Source organism: Octopus sinensis, linkage group LG6 (assembly GCF_006345805.1).
Source record: "Octopus sinensis linkage group LG6, ASM634580v1, whole genome shotgun sequence".
Classification (NCBI taxonomy): domain Eukaryota; kingdom Metazoa; phylum Mollusca; class Cephalopoda; order Octopoda; family Octopodidae; genus Octopus; species Octopus sinensis.
Window position 1 is genome coordinate 73,614,494 of NC_043002.1, and position 23,834 is coordinate 73,638,327.

Consider the following 23,834-nt stretch of genomic DNA (forward strand, 5'->3'; position numbering starts at 1 on the left):
AAAAGACATAAATGGACACGTGAGGAATACATTTCTATCCTACACGCATACTTCACAGCAGTGCTCTACCCAAAAAATGAAAACACAACAACACATACATATAAAATATGGAAGGAAAATAACATAAATATAGACTTGGATACAGCAATGAACCCTAATAAACTAGCTAACGTACGAAGATACATTCTCAACGCAAAAAAAATATCAGAAATAGAAATAGAACACCTAAAAGAAAAAATACACCAGGAAAATGTAGATAGAAGCCACACAACAATGCCCAATAATATAAACACTGAAACAGTAAAACACGAAGACAAACGTAACATTCCCAACAAACACGATGTGACCAATAACAACAAACCCAGACCGTAAGGATGCATAATAATACACGACAAACAGCAAGCCAAAATACGGCAAACAAACATATAAATAAGAAAGAAAGCGACACAAATCTAAAACCTGGAAACAACGAAGGGGGGCCTAATGATTATGATAATATAAAAAGTAAAATAGTCAAAGAACTGAAAACCACAGAGTCCAAAATGGACCAACGACCATACCTCCCAAAAATCAAAATAGACGAAACAACAACACCAATTATAAACAGCATAAACCTAGCCGTCACGGAACTAATAGCCACTGAAACAAAAATCGATATCACTGAGCTAAATGACTTAGTATATGCAGCAGCCACTTCAGCCACAAAAGAAGCTGGATACTCACTCAAACCCATCCAAACAGGAGTACCACCACCCAAACAAACCCTGTGGATAAATAACATCCAAAACAAAATACAAAAAATGAGAAAAGATCTGTCGATTCTTAATGAAATCAGTAGACAATCAACGCTACTGAGCAACAAAAAGAAAACAAAAATACTCCGAAAATATAACATCACAGAAAAAGATTTACCTGAGATAAAAGAAAAGCTGAAGCAAGATATCCTTGCCAAAGCACAAAGGATCCGCCGGTACGAGAAACGCCAGCGCTTCTTTGAACAAAACAAAAAGTTCAACTCCAACCCCAAAAAGTTCTACCAAGAACTTGACAAAAATAAAATAGAAATCACTGCAGCACCAACGGCAGAAGAAGTGGAAGAATTCTGGAGAGAAATATGGTCGGCGAACGAACAGCCAAAAAAAAAGGAGTATTAAAACAACAAACTCAGCATCTGAGCAACTTTGGACCCCCATAACAATTGAAGATGTCACCCAGGCACTGCAAAAACTAAGCATCTTGAAGGCACCTGGGCATGACAAGATCCCCAACTTCTGGTTGAAATATCTAACAGGAATGCACAAAAAGCTGGATGAAAACTTTAACAACATACTAGCAGAGCCAGAGACAATGCCTGAATGGCTCACGAAGGAGAAAACCATTTTAATTCCCAAATCAAATGAGACAGCAAAACCAGAAGAGAACAGACCAATAACCTGTCTCCTACAATGTACAAGGCATTTACTTCAGTGATATCGCAAAGGTTGAACAAGCACCTGGACGAAAAAAACCTGTTTCCAGAAGGGCAGAAAGGATGCCGCAAAAGCTCATACGGCTGTAAAGATCAACTAATGATTAATAAAGCCCTAACTGAAGACAGCCACAGAAAGAAGAAAGGCCTCAGTATGGCCTGGATTGACTACAAAAAGGCGTTTGATAGCATCCCCCACACATGGATCCTCGAAGCACTAGCCATTAACAAAGTAGCACCAATAATTATAAAATTCATAGGGCACTCTATGAATAAATGGCAAACAGTCCTACACCTCCAAACAAAAGAGGGACTCATGAAAACCAAAGCCATCCCCATTAGAAGAGGAATATTCCAGGGAGACACGCTCTCTCCACTCCTTTTCTGCTTGGCACTGTCACCTCTATCTGATATGCTAAAGAGAACTGGATGTGGATATAAATGTTACGGCAAAACGATCAGCCACCTTTTATATATGGATGACCAAAAACTATACGCTGCAAATGACAAACAGCTGGAAACACTATCAAAGACAGTTCATGGATTTACCAAAGAAATAGATATGAAATTTGGATTAGAAAAATGCGCCAAAGTAACCATGAAAAGAGGAAAACAAGTTAAGAGTAGCAACATCACACTAGATAAAACCAATGAAATAAAAGAATTAGACCAAAGCCAAACTTACAAATACTTAGGAATCCATGAACTAGATAAGACACAACACACACAAATGAAAGAGAAAATAAAAAAAGAATATTATAGACGAGTTAGATCAATACTAAAAACAGAGTTCAATGCTAAAAACAAGATAATAGGTATTAACACTTTAGCTGTCCCAGTTATAAGTTACAGCTACAATATCCTTAACTGGACACGAAATGAACTGACCAAAATAGATAGGAAAACAAGAAAAATAATGACAGGATCTAGGATGCATCACCCAAAATCTGACATAGAAAGACTATATATACAACGTATAGAAGGTGGTAGAGGCCTTATACAGCTGGAAAACTACTATAAATAACCACCATAGGACTGCAAAAATATCTACTTCAGAATGAAGGAAAACTGATACAAATAGCGGCAAAACACGAGCAAAACAAAAAACTGTTCTCAGTATTTAAGGAAGCCGACAAATACAAACAAGAAATCATACAACCTAATTAATATGAAGAAGAAGAAGAAGAAGATGAAGAAACAACAAAAGCTATAAAACAAATGAAATCCAAACTAAAAATAGAACAGCAACGAACCATGATAAAACGATGGCAAGAAAAGCCCCTTCATGGTAAATACTAGACTAAACTAAACGCAAAAAAAATAGACAAAGAAAAATCCCAGCAATGGTTGAGAAGCTCAAGACTCAAAGCAGAGACAGAGGGATTTTTAATTGCAGCACAATACCAAAGCCTTCCCACCAGAAATTACCAAAAACATGTAATGAAAAGAAATATAACAAGTAACTGCAGAATATGTGGAGATGGACAAGAAACAATAAATCATATTATCTCTAGCTGCCCAGTCCTGGCTAAGAAGGAATATATTCACAGACATGACAGAGTTGGAACCTACGTACACTGGAAGCTATGCCAACATTATGGAATAACAACAGAAAAAAGATGGTATAGGCACACACCAGAAAAGGTCACAGAAAACGAGAAAACAACCATACTCTGGGATATGCCGATACACACTGATAGAGAAATTAAGGCCAACAGACCAGATATAGTTGTCAGAGATCATGAAGAAAAAAAATGCTTTCTAATTGATGTATCAATACCGGCAGATGACAACGGCAGATGTGGAGAAACTTTCAAAATACAAAGACCTGGAAATAGAGGTAACAAGAACGTGGAATCTAAAAACAGAAACAATTCCTATCATAGTAGGTGCATTAGGCATGATAAAAAAATATTCAGACAAATACATAACAAAAACACCAGGACTTACAAACACATATAACATACAGAAAATTTCACTACTAGGCACTGCACACATCCTACGCAGAACACTTTCCATACAATAACCATCAGAGCATCACAACAAATCACAGCACATACCTAAGGCACACAGAGCTGCGCTCGGTAGTGAAGTGAAAGCACGCTATAAAAATAAAACTACTGAATAATAATAATATAATAATAATAATAATAATAATAATAATAATAATAATAATAATAATAATGATAATAATAATAATAATAATAATAATAATAATAATAATAATAATAATAATACAGATCTTGAAATAGAAATTAGCAAAATGTGGAACCTGAAGACTAAAACAATACCTTTTATCATAGGTGCCATGGGAATGATAGCAAAAGGGGTTGATTGCTACCTAGCTTTGATAATAATAATAATAATAATAATAATAATAATAATATAATAATAATAATAATAATAATAATAATAATAATAAAATAAATGCCCTGATGCAGTACCAAGCAGTGGCTTTCTTGGCTTCTGATCTTAACTGATTGGAAGTGTTATCATGTACATTGTTTTGTCTTGGTATAAAAGATGGGCTACAGCAAATATTCTGCTCAATACCACAGATTTGCTCGTCAGTTGTTTGACCTTAACCAGTTGAGCATGTCCCTTAGTGGCTGACGATATGTGCATCTCTGATCACGAGCAGAAGTAGTGGGGGAGCATCATAACCATGAGAGGGATTCTTTGGGGTTTGAATAATTCACATCTGGAAACATGGGTGGTTCTTTCAACATCCTTAAACAACCCTTATTCAGGGACCTTTTGAGCGGGATGGGCTACTCAACCAGAAGTAAATTCTAACAGGGCCCCACCTGCAAGGTCATGTGCTGTTTATCTTGATATGAGATCACCATGTCGCGCACATATGGTTGTGATGCATGTGCCTGGCGTACCCTTATCAGACGGGTAGTCATGACGGGTAGTCAGACGGGTAGTCAGATTGTCAGAAGCGACACCTACTGGTCTGGCTGCGCTGCATTGAAAAGGGGCAATGCCCCGAAACGCGTCTGTAGCTGCCGGTCAGGTGGTGTGGAGCGGCTGACCTCCCTTGTTCGAAGGTTGTATGGATACAGTTTGTGTATCAAATGGCTAACTTGGGGCGGTGGCCTCATGGAGCTAGTAAGCGGACAGCTTTATTCATATTTTTGTAAGAATGCCATATTAGTATGGCGATAACTGTTGGTTTCCGGGAGCGCTGCCGTTGTTCTCTTTTAGAGAGACTTGGTAATTTTAATATTTCTATTATTGAAAACAAGTGGATGTATTCCACCGAGGCTAGGTAAATAAAGCCTTCGAACAGAGATTGTCAGAAGCGACACCTACTGGTCTGGCTGCGCTGCATTGAAAAGGGGCAATGCCCCGAAACGCGTCTGTAGCTGCCGGTCAGGTGGTGTGGAGCGTCTGACCTCCCTTGTTCGAAGGTTGTATGGATACAGTTTGTGTATCAAATGGCTAACTTGGGGCGGTGGCCTCATGGAGCTAGTAAGCGGACAGCTTTATTCTTATTTTTGTAAGAATGCCATATTAGTATGGCGGTAACTGTTGTTTTCCGGGAGCGCTGCCGTTGTTCTCTTTTGGAGAGACTTGGTAATTTTAATATTTCTATTATATATATATATATATATATATATATATATATATATATATATATATATACATATATATATTATTCAAAGAAATTCCAACTCTGTTTTTTATGTTTTATTTATATTCTTTATAATATTAATGTAGAATATAGAATATATAGTATAAATAGTATATATAGTAAAATGAAATGAAGTATTGATTGTCTTATTGAACAGATGAAATATTAAATATCAAATATTAAGGGACTAGTATACTTTCTTGCATTAAAGCAGTCTTCAAGGTCCCAGGTTGTGACAGGAGTGTTTCAACTACATATGTGTATATATATATATATATATATATATATATATATGAATGTAAGATCCGATGATCAAGATGTAGGGAGAAAGTTGGCTTCAAGAAATACGTAGCAAATATAGAAAACAACTTTCAGGAACAATAATGGTTTATTGAGGCGGAGAGTTGTGATTTTTTTCGTATTGATGTACGATAAGCTGAAATATATATAGATATGCGTGTGTGTGTGTGTGTGTGTGTGTGTGTGTGTGTGTGTGTGTGTGTGTTTCACGGAGGCAACCAGAGTTGCCTACTATGCAAATAAAAATACAAGAGTTAACGGATGGGGTCGATAAGATCCGGATTACATATGTTTACGGATTTTATCCACATATGTAGCCCGGATCTTATCTACTCCATTCCTTAACACTTGTGTACCTACATTTATATGTATGTGTATGTGTGTGTAAGTGTGCGTATGTGTATACATACACACACACACACACACACACACACACACATATATATATAATATATTATATATATATATATATATTATATATATATATCACAACAATATAACAACAACAAAACAACCACGGCTACTCCTCAATACTAGCACAATTGATGATCTATTAAACTCCTCAGTCAAGAGCCCTTCACATTTCAACTATCCACTTCCTCGTTTCCTTGAAATACCATAACTGACCCATCATCATCCTCATTATTATCATAATTGCTACAACCCTTACCACAACTAATCAATAGCAACAACAAGATCAGTACTGGATGTCGCGGGAACAGTTGCGGACCTACTAAGCAACAGTCTCTAGCTCTTCACAGTCAGGCCACTTAAATTTTTCTCAGAAAAACACAAGAGACCCATCATCACCATTGTCATCCTATTCTACTGCTTAATACCTTTACCACTACTACTACTACTACTACTACACCAAATAGTGAAGAATCAATCCTTTCTCTCCTCACCCCTTTTCACTCAAGTTTGAATGTATACCTGATAGCCCCATGACAAATCTGCTAACTGTAAACAAAGTAAAATTACGAACAGACAAAACCCCAAAATATGCCGCTATTTTCAATGTGAGAGACTATGCATACCCACTGACTGTAGCTTCATCCACTTACCTGGGACAAGAGGAATAATTCGTACGAGCCATACCAGCCAACGCCAAACCACACATCTTACAAGATCACCACGACTACCAAATGCTAAATCACGCTTAATAACTTCTACATATGTAACCCGAAATCCTAAAATCTTTTGCTACTCCGAACATGTCTGAGGTGTGACTATCCTTTCACTCATCTTTCTGGGAATCCATGCACTAGTTAAAGTATGATACTAAACCGCCACCAAATCCACAGTAGAAACATCCATTATAGTGGCAGTGTTGGTCCAGACTTTCATCGAAACCCAGAAATAATTCATTTACTGGGTACAATAGTAAAATCACAGGCGCAAACCGTGTAACTTGTGCGGACGAAATGAGCCGGAAGGAAAGGGCTGTGAAGTCAATGGCCAAGAGGCCTGGCCAGAACAGGAAGGGGAAAGAGAAAGTGAAGGAAGCAAGACCAGGGTCGTTCTCTTTCGGTTTGGTGCAGTCGCCGTGAACGGACGTTAGTGGAGTGAATGAGGGATTGGTAGTAGCAGCGGTTAATATTGGATGAGACGGGTGGAGCACGTGTTTAGACTTAGCACAACTGGACAGCCAACAATGAGAGGTAAGTGAACCATATCTTATTTCCCCGCATTACAGTTCCCTCGTGCTACAAGCTATTTTGCTTCTCGTGTATAAATATATTTTCCCTGTTGACCCCTTCAACAAGGTGGTAGCGAAAATAAGAATCAGCAGTGATGCCGTCAGACCTTTCTTTAGCGAAGGAAATATAGTCGCTTGGATCCGAAAGATCAAGGTGGTGCCCAGGCTACAAGGTATCGACGATGTAGCAGGTCTCATGACCCTGTACCTGGAGGGAAGCGAGTTGGCGCTGTACCTCGAGATGGGCGAGGAAGACCTAATTGAGCGTGGCAAAGATCGAACAGCGCTTTAGGGAAGCCTGTACGGAGGGAACGTACGGTGAGCTTGCTAAGCTGGGAACGGTCAGGGGGACAAGTCGATGAGTATGCCGCGGAGGTTCGAAGACTGGCCATGCTATCCGGTTTTACCGGAGAGGGTCTACAGACTTAGCACAGCTGAACAGTCAACAACGAGAGGCGGGTGAACCGTATTTTATTTCCCTACATTACAGTTCCCTCGTACCGCATAACTATAACCATGTTCAAAAATGCAACCAAACCAACTCCAGACAACAACCCCTCCCAAAATAAATAAAAAATTCTTATTTAGCCATGATGAATCTAGCAAAAGAAATATTAAAAAACTTCTAGCTCTCACACAGCACCAACCACTGTTATTGCCCCTGTACACATCTACACTATTGTTATCATTAGCCCACAAACTCAACTCAATAATAATGCCGAATGTACGAAGTCTTTCACATTTCACAAATCGAACAAAAGTATCATATCTTAGAGACCTTGCACAGCAAGGGAGACCTTGCGCGGTGAGAAAAGACATTATGTGAAGCTCTTGTAAAACGCACCTGACCCCAGACATATTGAATACGGAAGTACATCTGTTGGGTTTTGTACTACTCAGAACTGAAGCTCTTGTAAAACGCACCTGATCTCAGATATATTGGATGCAGAAGTACATTTGTTAGGTTTTGTACTACTCAGAACGAACAACAGAACAATGAAAACAAAGAGAAATAGCGATCTTTATCCAAGAAGGCCTGGAAACAAATGTCCTCCTCTCTCACTCCAACACAGTGTACGATATACCACCAGAACAGTGCATAGCAGCCAATCCTGACAGCAAGGTTTTCTGGAAATATGTGCATTCAAAGCAGAGACCTCACTCTCCAGTAGGCCCTCTTCGCAACCCTCACACAAACCAGATCACTGACGACCCCAAGGAATGCGCAGAACTCATTGCCGAGTGATATGCAAACATATTCACTGTTGAAAGTCAAAATGTACCATCTTCACCATCACTAACAGCAAACTCCATAACAACTATGGAATTTACACCCGCAATGCTGCGACGTCACCTTCAAAATAAGCGCAACTATGCCTCCCCTGGTCTCGATGGAGTTACATACCTGCTTCTCAAACGTGGCAGGCACTTCCTTTTACACCAGCTTTCTATTTTCTTCCAGTACTGTCTCAACAATGGTGCTACTCCGAAGCAGTGGAAAACTGCCAGTGTCATTCCTCTGTTCAAAAAGGGTGACCGCACATCACCTGTCAACTATCGCCCAGTCAGTCTCACTAGCTGTATTGCAAAACTGATGGAATCGTGTGTCAGAGAAACACTCTGGAACTTCTGGAGCTCTCACAGTCTCATCCGACCCTCACAATATGGATTTGTCCCTAACTCCAGCTGCAGTGACCAGCTTGTCGAGTTCCTTGAGGACATTACTCAGATCACTGACAGTGGCTCATGGGTGGATGTTGTCTACCTTGACTTTGCTAAGGCTTTCAACTCTGTGCCACACAAAAGGCTTATGGTGAAACTCTCTGCAATGGGTGTGGGGGATGACCTTTTTAACTGGTTGAAATCCTTCATCCTCAGCCGAAAGGAGGTAGTCACAGTTCTAGGACAGCACTCTACACCATATGAGATGTCATTGGGTGTACCACAGGGATCTGTCCTTGGTCCCCTCCTGTTTGTGGCATACATTAATGACATAGATGCCAATTTAAAGAATGCCACAGTATTGAAATATGCAGACGACATCAAGCTGTACCTTGAAATCAAGAGGACTGATCCTGATGTCTACAACTCTTTCCTGCAATCAGACCTAGACACAATGCAGCAATGGATCACAGACTGGCAACTGAAACTGGCTGTGGACAAGTGTACCACCATGCATTTTGGGAGAAAAAAACCCTGCGTCCACATACTCTCTCCACAACACTGATATCAAGAAATCCTCTTGCGAGCGTGACCTAGGCATCACTGTCAGCAGTGATTTGCGTTGGACAAAGCATATCTCTAAAATTGTCAAGAAGGCCGAGGGTGTCTTGGCATCACTCAGCAGGTCTTTTGTTAGCCGCTCTCCAGCCATCTATTTAAAACTGTATACAGCTATGGTACGACCACACTTGGAATTCGCATCATCAGTTTGGAATCCCTATCTTGCTCAGAACATTGACCTCCTGGAATCTGTCCAGAGACGTGCAACCAAACGCATACCCTCCATCAGACACCTACCATATTCTGAGCGCCTTGTTTCCCTGGGCATGGATTCACTGAAGCTCCGGCGTCTGGCGACGGACTTGGTAAACACCCACAAGGTTATCAACCACCTCACCAACAACAACACTGAACACCTTTTTGATCTCCATGTGTCTAACACACGTGGACATGCCTACAAAGTCAGAAAACAACACAGCTCCCATGACTTTCGGAAACATTTTTTCACGCTCAGAGTTGCTGAAGCATGGAATAAACTGCCTGCGTCAGTTGTTGACTGCCATGACACTGCATCCTTTAAGGCCCTCATGCTTTCCGAAATCCGCCGAAACTACACCTGATTATATATACACTTTCGATGAGTTGTAGTGCACCTGAGCACTGTACACAATTATTATTATTATTATTATTATTATTATTAGATATACCAGCTTCGAAATCACAAGCAAAATCACTTTATTGTACCAGTCTGATGTTAAGAGGTCCTCAACTGTTCAAAGTAATCGGAAATATAAAAGAGACTTCTAAACTAACAATAATACTGGACTAGTCAGCCATTCAAGGATGCACTCAGAGAAGATCAGCTGTTACCAATCCAATCACAGACCAAAGCCTTGACAGTGGATTTGATAGGCGGAAATGAAGACCATTGTGTGTGTGTGTGTGTTGTGTGTGTGTGTGTGTGTGTGTGTGTGTGTGTGTGTGTGTGTGTTGTGTGTGTGTGTGTGTGTGTGTGTACAGTCTTTCAAATTACTAACGACGTAATATTTGTTTATTACCGCTACCTTAGCGAAGGCGGGGGGGGGGTATTGTTTTCATTCGTGTTTGTTTGTTTGTTTGTTTGTCCGTAGACAAGATATCCTAAGAACGTCTGTATGGATTCGAATGAAACTTTCAGGGATGGTTGGCCTTGTGACTAGCACGAACTGATTAGATTTGGGGATCGTTCTGAATTATTTTTCATATTTTCTTTACATGTATATGTAAAGTTTTCACATAGTTCTCTTGTACACGCACACACATACACACATATACTCACACATTTTCAGCGTTGAACATTACCATCCCATTTCCACTGTACGAGCGCGCAAACATGCCGCTCTTTTACTCACTCTTCAAACGCCGCTTATCGACTTTTTCACTCCTTCATTCGTTATTCATCTATCACCCCTTCCTTTCTCACGACGCTCTCTTTGCCATTTATCTCCCCTACCTTCCCTCTCACTCTGGCTCTATTTTATATTTATATATATACACACACACAAATATATAAAAAGACAACACTCATTATTATATTAGGAGATTAAACATACTTTTTAACACTTTACTTATATATATGCATAATTTATACATAACACTTTACTTACATTTCGTTTTTGGATTTGGTTTGCAAGATTCTTTATGAGTTCGTGTGTTGAAGCTTATTCTGTTGTGTCTGGGGAGAGTCATTCTCTTTTAGTGCCTTATTTTTAACACACTCACCGGTAAAATTTCCACTTATTTCTTATTTTTTTTATTTTCTAAAATTTTCGTTGCAACCATTTCAATATTCTTGACTCTCAAGAGTCAAATTTTAGAAAATAAAAAAAATAAGAAATAAGTGGAAATTTTACCGGTGAGTGTGTTAAAAATAAGGCACTAAAAGAGAATGACTCTCCCCAGACACAACAGAACTTTACTTACATATATACATATTTCTATACATCGATCTAAAACAACACGATTACTAAAGGAAGACCGGAATTTAAGAGAGGAGAAAACCAAAAGGTCTCATGACATTAATTAAAGGATTTTATTTCAGATATTCTCATTTAAAAATCATCTCCGGTTAATCATTGAGAGGGACGTTGGTGTTGCGTTGGCGGATGACTGCGCTCTTTGAGTGCTCTTGTTCTATTTAAAAACTACTCATTGGAATTCAACGAAATTTCCCCAGAATAATAGCGATACGTGGTGTGTAAAAATACGTGAGGTTTTGCGCACTTGTAAACAAACCGCAAACATTTGCATGATCTCCACGAACTTGCAGTGTTCCAAATTATTGACGAGTGGTTTCATAATGGTATAATTATGGGTCGTAAATGTGACTTAACTGCTTCAGAAAAATCCGTTATTACTTCTGAACTTACAAAAGCTAAAACAACATTAGAAACATCTAAAAATAAATAGAAGATATCACCAAACTGGGAAAAAATTTGTTACAGCACTTACGAAGATAGAGAGTCGACAAGGGTCAGTCGAAGACTATTTCTCAATGTTCTCTGTCACAAATTAAGTGTGAAGCGGTAAAGAAGCCAGGTCTTACAAGTGGAGAACTTTTCAAGCTCTTTGGCAAAACAACTGTGTCCAGAACTATCTGATGTTGTTTTCTGAAAAAGGTCGGTAAACCAGTGACGTCAGTTAAAAAGGCCTCCTTTAAACAAAATCGTCAAAATTATGCTGCTTTTGCCTTTGATTGTGCATGTACCATGAGCAGAAACATTTCAGACATACAAAAGAGATTGAAATACATCTTTCCTGGTACTTATTTTGTACACTATGAAAACCACTCTCCGGACCTTGTCCTCGAAGAGGTAAGGATCTACGGTTGCCATGGTCACTGTTGCATTGAACTTTGCTCACTAAATCACAACCTTCTGAAAGTGCTATGGACCTGTCTTTGTGATGAAAATGTCATCACGTTGCAAGCCTGTCTATCAAACAAGAGAATGTTCAGCACACTTTGATGTTTGAAGACCTGACTCCGAACCACAATGATGAAGCATCGTCCGACATACTGTGCTGTAATGCATGTACATAAAAGTTTGTGCAATGAAAGCACTTTGGACACCCTCTTGGAAAACTTCATCGTCAAAACGAGCGAGTAAAGAATTATTTTGGGGGAGATTTGAGGTATTACTTTTCGATGTATAATAATAAAATATATTGTTATACCTGTGTTTGTTTTTATATTAAGACTGTAAAAAAATCGGTCTTGTTTGTAAAAAATATTTGGACCTGAGTTTGCACCCGCTAAGCAAATTTCGTGATTATATGGAGAGGAAGACGCTTTTCTCATGTGCAGGGGAAAACACTTTACTTAGGAATATCTAAGAGTAACGTCCCTTCCACCATTTGGCTTACAACTATAATTTTAAATAATACCTCGAAACTATAGTCCGTATGTATCACTTAGGTTTTCGAGAGGGGATGACCTCCTTTTGCGAATATCAGAAGGGCACAGAAAGTGTGTCTAAAGCCAGCTGGAGACGATGATCTCCTGGGGCTATAAGCTTCAGTAACACCCACCCCCAGTGGCTAGCCACATTCAGATGGCTAGTACACTTTACGTTATAATTTTAAACTTTTTTATTTACCTCCACTCATCGGAAGTAGAAAATCATTTCCTGCTTTATATGTCTATAGTTGTCCGAATTCAAAACTTGTAATTGAAAAATGTTGAAGAACACGTAGGAGGTCAAAAACAGAGTAGAGAAGTCACTGAGCGATTTATATATTCTTATAATAATAATAATAATAATAATAATAATAATAATAATGCATTCTTGTATTATATTTATATGAGTTATATCGACAATGTACATAAAAATCTACGAGAAAGGGGAAAACATGATACTCCTTTGTCGTTCTAGCCGTCAGGAGTGCAGCGAATTAATGATGGACACGTTGGTAACCAGTAACAGCGGGTCTATTGTTCACAAATTGCGATATAAAATTGAATAATGGAAAATAAACAGGTACTTATCAGGACCAACTGAAGACCCAAACAATTCAGGCCACCACCATCCGGGAGCCATGTGCTAGGCGATGTCACGTTCTGTATTAAGGGTTATTCAAATATAAAAACAGATTAATTTTTAGGGGTTATTTTCATTATCATAATCACCATCAGGAATGAGCTGGACTGTTCGACAGGAGCCAGCAAGCTAGAGGACTGCATCAAGTTCCAGTGTCTGCTTTGGCAAGGTTTCTGTGATTAGATGCCTTTCCTAATACCAACCACTTTACTGAATGTTCTGGATGTTTTTTCGTGGCACTGGCACTAGTGGAGCTACCAAAGATAGAAATGGGAACAGAGGGGTATGTAATGAGTGGAGATATGGTCAATCAGGAATAACAGTTGAAAAGGGGAGGGTGTAGGAGTGAGTCATGGAGCTGGTAGGTGGCACCACAAATGATGTGAAGCAAGAGAGATGCATATTGCAGGGTCAAAGGCAGAGGTACAAAAGGATGGAAATAGAGGGAGACAAACAGAGGTAATGGCAGGGGATGCGGTTGTCAAGATGAGGAGGTATACAGAGAAAAAGGGAAACTGAAAGGGGTGTTCAAGGGAAAATAAGGTGGTAAGGATACTGAGAATGCACAAAACAAAGGAAGTGGTTCCTGGGAGGGTGGGAAACAGGGAAGTCAAAACAGTCAGATTTGTAATAGGAAGGTGAGTGCAAAGAGGAGTTTTGAAAGAGAGATTCGTCAGGCACATAGACATAAACAATATGCATTTAGGGCTTCATTTTTGCTTTGATCACAGTCATTTTAGTCCTTTCTCAGTCATTTCAGTCCTTTCTCATCTTCATGCAGCTCAACATCTGGTTGTCGTTCTTCACCACTTTGTCCCACATATTCTACAGGTTTCATCCACACTTAGCAATCAGCACTTCTTTATGCAGCTGTCCTCATTCATACACATGACCATACCAGCACAGTCTTCTCTTTAGTATACTACACCTGATGCTTTATTTTTCTCAACACATTTACACTTCATCATACATGTACATCTCACATTCAGTGAAGCATGCGAGTTTCATTTCTTTCTAGCTTTCATGTGCTCTACATTCATGGCCCACAATTCACTACCATGTAACATTGCTGTTCATACACAGGCATCATACAATCTGCCTTTCATTGAAAGCTCTCTGAGCTTAGTCCACCCAGTTCTTATTCTAGCAACTATACTTTCAGAGTATCCTCTTGCACTGCTAATTAGGTCATCTACATAACAGAAACTATCAACTATCTTTAAGTATGCCATGAGAGAAGATAAATCTAAAATTTGGAAACTATCCCTCCATCTGAGAAAGAAATTCTCTCTTCAAAATCGAAATCAATCAACATCAATGGAAATTGTAGCTGTGATACCAGTGCTGGTGGCATGTAAGTGAACCATCCGAACGTGGCCGTTGCCAGCACCACCCCGACGGGCCTCCGTGCCGGTGACATGTAAAAAGCACTATCCGACCGTGGCCGTTTGCCAGCCCCGTCTGGCACCTGTGCCGGTGACACGTAAAAAGCACCCACTACACTCACGGAGTGGTTGGCGTTAGGAAGGGCATCCAGCCATAGAAACATTGCCAGATCAGACTAGGCCTGGTGCAGCCTTCTGGCTTCCCAGACCCCAGTTGAACCGTCCAACCCATGCTAGTATGGAAAGCGGACGCTAAATGTTGATGATGATGATGAAAATGGACAGTCGCAAACTGTCAAAATACTGCCTCAATAAATTTTGTCCAAACAATGCCAGCATGGAAAAAATGGACATAAAGACAACAATGACGATAATGTTTGAGTAGTGACTATTTGTTCCCTTTCACATGTGCAGTAGGAGACAAGGAGTACCAAACAAAACAAATTTGATTAAAAAATGAAAACAATTTGAAAAAAACAATGACAATTATTGCAGCTGAGAGAGTATAATTGACTGAATTTACCCAAGTATATTACTGGTATTTATTTAACCAAAACAAGATAAAAGTTAAAGAAAAGTCAATCCTGGTGGGGTTTAATACAAAATGAGATTAAAACCAAATAGTGTGAAGTATTTAATGTAATGCTATTATTTCTGAAGGTCTAGACCAATGGTTCACAGAGTGGACAGTACTACCCCCTACCCATGAGGGCAATGGAAAGATCCAAGGTGTGTTGAAGAAAAGTTGGTCAATAACGGGGTGGCCAAGGTGGATGTAAAAGCAACAAAATAATGGATTAATTAGGTTAAGTTTTAATTGTGAAATAAATAGTTGTTTGGAATTTGCTGCAGAAAGTAGCCTATGTTTGTGGTGGTGAGTGGTGGGGGGTGCTAAGAATGTGACCTGGAGGTTAAGGGGACAGCTGCCTGAAAAAGTTTGGGAAACATTGATTTAATATTTCAGCATTTAAACTGGCCATATCTAACCAAAATATACATCCTCCTTTATTATAAAACTAGTCAGACCTAGCTTCTTACAAAAAACATCACTCTAAAAGTTAAGTTACCTTATCAAAATCCCAAAGCTACAACGTAATGCATGATTAATTGAAAACAATGTGTATAGATAAGCATTACATTTGACATAGTAAACTGAATGCTAAAGGGTTAATAAAACTTAAAGAAATAACAAAACAGGTAAAACGTTAAAAAATATAACAAGAAAATGATTAGCCTGTGGGTTTGCTAGTTACTTTTCTCATTTGGATTTGCTATTTGTTCTTGGTTAGTATCAACATCACCAAATAGACTTCAAGATGGAGAAAAAAAAATAGCTGAGTAAGAATTACATAAAACAAAGTGTTTAAAATCACTAGGCTTTCAAAACTTTTTTTATTTCAATAAAATAATTGTCAAAATATTACAGGTGTAGATGAGATGAATAATGAATGTATAATGAATCGAGAAATGTTGTTGAGAATAATATTTCAGATGACACTGGCATTGAGAAGAATTAAACTGGTCTATCATCTCCTCGGATTGCACGATATTTAGCCATTTCATTTGGAAATACTTTGCTCAGCTCTGCTATAAGAGTAACTTTAAATTTCTGAAATTAAAACAGAAAATAAAAGCTTAATACAATGTAGTAGTTTTGTAACTACATAAATTATATATATATACACACACACACACACACACACACACATATATAGTGAGAATTTACGAAAAAAAACATAAGATGAAGATGGGTGAGCAAACAACAAACAGATGTATTGGTTTAACATTCAGGAAATAAGAAAGTCTTTTACGAGGCTGCAAAGAGAGAGGTTTGGAGATGCCACTATGAAAGGTTGCTCAATAAAGAGAATGAATGGGAGAAAGAGAGTCTGCCAAATGTCAACCCAATAGAGGGACCAGCTATCCAAATTGACAGTGCCTTGGTAGATAAAGCACTTAAGAGTACAAAGACAGGGAAAGCCCCCGGCCCATCAGGAATCACCGCAGAGATGCTAAAAATATCCGGCAGTGTCAGCTATAGCCTAGTCACCCATATAGTTAACCAGGTGACAGCACCATAGTCAACTGCTACAAAGGTAAAGGTGACACTTTAGATACAAATAATTACAGAGGTATCAAGTTCTTGGATCAGGTAATGAAGGTCATGGAGAGGGTCATAGCCCAACTAATTAGGGAGAGAGTCAGTTCAGATGAGATGCAGTATGGGTTTGTGCCAGGGAAAAGCACCACTGATGCTATATTTCTGGTAAGACAACTGCAGGAGAAATACCTAGCCAAAGATAAACCTCTGTACCTGGCTTTCGTTGACATGGTCCCCTGATCCCTTATCTGGTGGTCAATGAAGAAACGGGATAGTAGAATGGTTAGTGAAGGCTGTGCGAGTCATGTATAGGGACGCTGTCAGTAAAATGAGGGTTGGCAACGAGTACAGTAAAGAATTCCAGGTAGGGGTAGGGGTCCACCAAGGTTCAGTCCTCAGCCCCCTCCTATTTATCATAGTCCTCCAGGCAATAACAGAGGAATTCAAGACAGGATGCCCCTGGGACCTGCTCTATGCTGATGACCTTGCTCTAATTACTGAGTCACTATCAGAACTAGAGGAGAAGTTTCAGGTGTGGAAGCAAGGATTAGAATCAAAGGGCCTTAGAGTCAACCTAGCTAAAAAAAAGTCCTAATAAGTAGGAAGGCAGACAAACTACAAATCCCTTCAGGTAGATGGCCCTGCTCGATCCATAGAAAAGGCATAGGTAGACACTATAAGATATATCTAGTGTAAGCTATGGATACATAAGAGGTGCAGCAATATCAAAAGAAGGCTAACTGGGCTAATCGTGAGCCAAACACCCTAACCACTAAGCCACAAGCCTTCACTCCAAATAAATACATGGAAGATGGTTGGATAAATTGTCAAAAATATGTGTGATGTGCTTACATTGTCAGCAAGAATGAATGGTCATATAGCCATATCTGTTTAGTTTTGTGCACACTAAGTATCCATCCCAGCTTTACAGTTACGACAATTTTATTTTTAAATTATCAATAATCCTTCACCTAAAGACTGTCTGAAATTTAATCTTAACTTACCTTGAAATTATCGATTTTTCCTTTAACTAATTCATTTTTAGCAAGAGCCTTTTCTAGGCATTCTTTGGTATAAAGATGTGGGTTTTTCCCTCTATCAATGCAACTGAAAAAGATATATAAAACTTATTAAGGAAAAAATTATTGTATATATTGTCAAAATGATTTTGTGTGTGTGTATCGTTGCTATTATGTTAAACTGTCATATGTCCAAATTTGGCCAAATGCATTTATTTTCAATATTTATTTTTGCCTGCAATAGCCAGTTCTTTTGGTCAAACTATCATATCTCTAGATGCTTCAGATGCCAAGCTACCAAAAATTGTCAAAGTGTAGTACAACAGTTTTGCTATGGAATAGTGAAACTATTTTTCCATTTACTGAAAAAGCAACATTTTGGACTTACAACACTTTTGCATAATAGCAACGATATATATTTCTATCTGCTATGAGATAGGAGCAGTGTGATTACTAAATGTTTAAAATGTTAGACATATTTTCCTTTACGACTATAGTTCATGTCATGCTGTCAGGTAAGGTAGGTCAGTCAAGATGTAATCTAAGAATTAAAATTACATTTAATTTGTGCCTCTATAATTAGTATTATGCACTCCAAAAAATTCTTGATATTGATGTTTGCATGGAGTTGAAATGCAATAGAATATTTACACTAAAATGTTTCTAATATTAAACCAAGGAGTCTAATTTCATAATGAGATTAAATACATATAGATGTGACTCCACGAAAGAAGAGTCACATGGTATGGCCATGTAATGTGTATGAATGAAGACAGTTGCATCAAGAAATGTCAGTCTCTTATTGTAGAGGGAACATGTGGAAGGGATAGACCCAGGAAGATGTGAAATGAAGTGGTAAGAAAGGATCTACAGAAGAGATGACAGGGAGCTGAAACTCCTGGCAGTTTGCTGTGCTTGAAAAGATACGTCAAATGAAGTAAAAGCATGTTTGTCCTTGCATACAGGCTAACCTCTGATCCCTCTCCAGCTGAGCATTTCTAACCTTGCAGGGTTGTGGGTGCTGGTGCACATAAATGCACCAGTGCCAGCACCCAGTACACTCTGTAAAGTGGCTGGCATTAGGAAGGGCATCCAGCTGTAGAAACCATGCCAAAACAAGACAGGGAGCCTGAGCAGCTCTTCAACTATCAAACAATCCAATCAATGCCAGCATGGAAAATGGACATGTGATGATGATGATGATGATGATAGACAAACTTTTTTCTAATTCCCAGTGGCACTTGAGAAATATACTTACTTCATGAGCAGAAATAGAGTATATAGGTACTCAAAAATCTACTTGTAAGCAACAAGTACAAAACAGATGTCTCATCAATTAACAGATAGCAATGATTAAATGTACACCTATAGTCCAACTGTGATAAATGGACAGACGAATTCATGAAATTAATTCCATACAGCTTACGAGATGGAGTTGATGTAGTTTCTGCTATTTAGCAAGCAAACTTTGAACTGGAGTTGATTGTAGAAAAGGATAGTAGCAAGAGAGCAAGAAAGCATAACAGGATGTTTAAGAAATTATTTCCACTGTTAGCTACCAAAGGATATATCTCCCTGTACAAAGTGCAAACTGTATAAAGCAGGCATGCTAATGTTGCATTGAACTGAGAGATTGAGGGACTGAATGACATAAATTTGAAGAGGTCGATGAAAAATAAGATGAATAAGGTAACTTGAATGCATAATGCTATCATGCATGAAAGGCAAAGCACAGCTAATGAGCTAAGAGAGTAACTGGGCTTTAATAGCATCAACCAATTGTGTTGGTATGGACATGAGTTTGTTCATTCATTTTATTCTCCATCTTCCATTTCATGCTGGAATGGATCGAATAGGGACTTTTTTGAGTCACCAACCATTACCAGTTTTTCAAGCAAAGGATTTTTTTTCTTTTTTAGAGTTTATTCTGCATGTCTTCAAAAGCACTGAAAAACCAGTCATAATATCAACAAGAAATGTAAAGTTATATCACTGTTTCACTGAGCCAGTGAGAAGCAATACCATGAAATGTCAATCATCATCATCATCATTTAATGTCCGTTGTCCATGCTGGCATAAAAAGTTTGACCAGGGCTGGCAAGCTGGAAAGCTGCACCAAACTCCAGTCTGATTTGGTCTGATTTGGCCTGGTTTCTATGGCTAAATATCTTTCCTAACACCAACCACTCCAAGAATGTAATGGGTGCTTTTATGTGCCACTGACACAGGTGCCATTTGCATGACACCAGTATCTGCCACAACTGTGATTTTACTTGGCTTGATGGGTCTTCTTCCCAAGCACAACATAATGCCAAAATCTTGGTCATTTGTCATTGCCTCCATGAGGCCAATACTTGAAAGGGGGCTTTTTATATGTCACTGGCATTGGCCACTTTGCCTCTGTGAGGCCCAACACTCAAAAGGTGCTTTTTACATGCCAGTCACATGACACCAGCATCAGCCATGACTACAATTTCACTTGGCTTGACAGGTCTTCTCAAACACTGCATATCACCAGTACAAATACACATACAAGCTTCTTTATAGTTTCAATCTATCAAATTTTCTCACAAGACATTGATTGACTTAGGGCTATGCTAGAAGGTGCTGCTCAGTGGAACTGATCCTGAGACCACATAGTTACAATATTAACTTCTTAACACACAAACTTGTCATCATCATCATTGTTTAGCGTCCGTTTTCCATGCTAGCACGCATTGGACAGTGTGACCGGGGCCTGGGAAGCCAGGAGGCTCCAGTCTGATCTAGCAGTGTTTCTACAGCTGGATGCCCTTCCTAATGCCAACCACTCCGTGAGTGTAGTGGGTGCTTTTTATACACCAGGGGAGGCTGGCAGCAGTCACGATTGGTTGGTGCTTTTTATGTGCCACTGGCACAGGTATCACAACTACAATTTCCATTTGATATTTATTTTGATGTTGATGTACTTGACTCAATAGGTCTCCTCAAGCACAGCAGGTCGTGTGCCACCGTACTTACACAAATGCTTAACGCTCAGCAGATAAAGATTAAAGATATGAAAAGTGGTAAAGCTGGGTCTCAAGATGTTGTAAATGAAATGGCTCAGTATCAAAAAATAATATGCTATATAGCAAGTTAATCTAGTTCATACTAACATGAAAATAAACTGATGGTAGTGGCAATAACCAGATCTAAGAAGTGTGGAATCATAGTATATAGAAAAAATTTTGTTAAAAAATGACGAGTGATAAATGGTAGTTAATAGATTTTCAAGTAGACAGACTTCAAAATATTACTTACTCAAAAACTTCTAATGGTACTTGTACATCATGCATCTGTCCTTTTAACTTGTCAATTTCTTGCATACCTGTCACCATAGAATGGCTGGTAACACAATGAAAAGAAGAAAAAAATATTTTAAATATATAATTAGATTGTTGTTATGCAGTCAAGTGATGGTGATATTCCTTTATACTGGGGCAAGAGATGAGGCATCCTGGAAAAATCAAGATCAAAGTTTTGGTCTTCTATTTAAAAGCAAATGAATGAGATTAAGGAAAATTTTGTAGCCACTTCTGAGAGGCTAGAAATATTAGCAAGTAAAAAAAGATAAAATTTCAAAGTAAAAGTACTGTAACTAAAATACAGGGGTTGGCAAAAGTATGTATATTGTTGCTTAAAATAAATGGAATGTTCTTTTCATTTCTCTATTTCTTTTTTAGGATAAGAATTCCACTCATATAAGCAACTATATACCTACATTTGCCCACCCCTGTATTTATTACTATAACATACATCAAAGGAGTTATTAGCCAAATATTAGCTCTATATGATCACTCACCCTGCTAGAAGTAGCAATAATGCCTACAGGTGTTGCAGCTTCTAGTGTCTGGAGATTCCAAGATATTTCTTGAGAAAGATGGAGCAATGGTTTCTACTGCTCTCCCAGCTTACCCTTGAGACACAGGGCCTATTAACTCAGGGGTAGGGGGATTTGTTCGTGTGACATCAAGTCATGTTCACATGACTTGTATATGTATGTGTGTTATACGTGTATGTGTGTTATACGTGTATATGTATGTGTGTGTGTGTGTGTGTTTGTCCCCCCAACATCGCTTGACAACCGATGCTGGTGTGTTTACGTCCCCGTAACTTAGCGGTTCGGCAAAAGAGGCCGATAGAATAAGTACTAGGCTTACAAAGAATAAGTCCTGGAGTTGATTTGCTCGACTAAAAGGCGGTGTTCCAGCATGGCCGCAAGCAAATGACAGAAACAAGTAAAAAAAAAAGTATCAAATTCATTGAACTTTTCACGAATTTCCAGATGAGAGAAAAAGCAACCAATACCAAGCAACTTTCATCTCTTTTACACATGAGCTTCGTGCTTGACAATGAAAAAAAAAAAGAAAAGAATCAAATTATTCCCAGGCAAGATTTATTTACTTTAAAAACTAGATCTTACAAACACTGGTATTTGATGTTACCTTCCCACGCTAGCAATTGCTCTAATCACTTTCACTCTGAAAATAAAATAATCTTTCTTTCTCTCCCCTTACTTTCTCTTATCCATTATATATATATATATATATATATATATATATATATATATAGGAATTCCAACTTTGTCTGTTTCTTTTATGTTTTATTTATATTCTTTATAATATTAATGTAGAATATAGAATATATAGTATATATAGTAAAATGAAATGAAGTATTGATTGTCTTATTGAATAGATGAAATATTGTATGTCAAATATTAAGGGACTAGTATACTTTCTTGCATTTAAACAGTCTTCAAGGTCCCATGTTGTGACAAATTATATATATATATATATATATATATATATATATTATATATATATATATATATATACAGGAATCATATATATGTGATTCATACAACAAATCATACCCTTTGGCAGAAATTCTCACATGAACGTCCAGTTTTACTTTAATATGTTTTGTTGTTTCAAACATTGCGTATGACCAACTAATACGAGTGAAACAGACGTTTATCTAATTATGTAAGGAGTAGGCAATAAATAATTGCGATTTATTTTGTTTTGATTACAAATAACTTTTTTTTTAAATAATCGTTCAGATCTTTGGTTTTAAATGTATATATTTAATCATCCTCGATTATTGCACACTTTTTCTTTTTTTTATTTAGTATATTTTACTTTATATAATTTATTTTAAACTGCAGAATAATTTCTTGCATTTAAACATAAAAACCTCGTATAGATCCACCCTGATAATCCTTAGAAATAGTTTTATAAATATAGAATATATATATATATATATAATTGGAACTGTTATACACGGAGACGTAGTATATGACAACACGGCGTTAGACAAGTATCATATATGTTAATTATAAATGTCACATAACAGATAAAATGTACTTACAGTTTTTGATTTAGTAAGTTTTGGCCTTGTTGTTGAAAGTCTGAAACTATTATACTAATTTGTCGAGTTGTTTCAATAAATGTTTCTAGCTGATGTTCCAAAGACTCGAAACGTTCCGTTTTGTCTGCCATATTGACTGGAAGATAATCGGTGTTTCACAAAATTTGAATCACGTTATTAAATATCCTGATTGATTGTTAAAATTTGGATATAAGATACAGCACACGTACGTACAAGATTTAGTTTATAGCATAAATTTATTAAACTTCAGTATCTTTAACATCAATTTCTTTTAATGTTTTAATTCATAGAAATGTTCCAAGTTCATATTATAATATCAACTTGTATTTCCTAGGAAAGTATACTAGTATACATGCTGATATTATAGATAGTTTCCCTTTCTTTTAAAGCATAGACTTTATACACAAGAATTACTTAATAGTTTTCCACGCTAGGGTTTTTTTCCTATTTTATGTAAAACATTTAGGAGATTATTTTCTTTTAACTGGGGAGTGATTGCTTGTTTAGTCCT

At 37.9% G+C, this 23,834-nt stretch overlaps 1 protein-coding gene across 1 annotated transcript; it reads right to left on the minus strand.

The window, feature by feature from the left end:
* Window positions 1-16,153: 16,153 nt before the first annotated feature.
* LOC115213374 (mediator of RNA polymerase II transcription subunit 10) lies at window positions 16,154-23,774 on the minus strand. Its single transcript, XM_029782319.2, has 4 exons — window positions 23,303-23,774; window positions 21,194-21,277; window positions 17,897-17,999; window positions 16,154-16,400 (listed from the first exon to the last, which is right to left on the minus strand). Exons 1-4 carry the CDS (start codon window positions 23,431-23,433, stop codon window positions 16,305-16,307), a joined length of 414 nt encoding a protein of 137 aa, XP_029638179.1. The 5' UTR covers window positions 23,434-23,774; the 3' UTR covers window positions 16,154-16,304.
* Window positions 23,775-23,834: the final 60 nt, after the last annotated feature.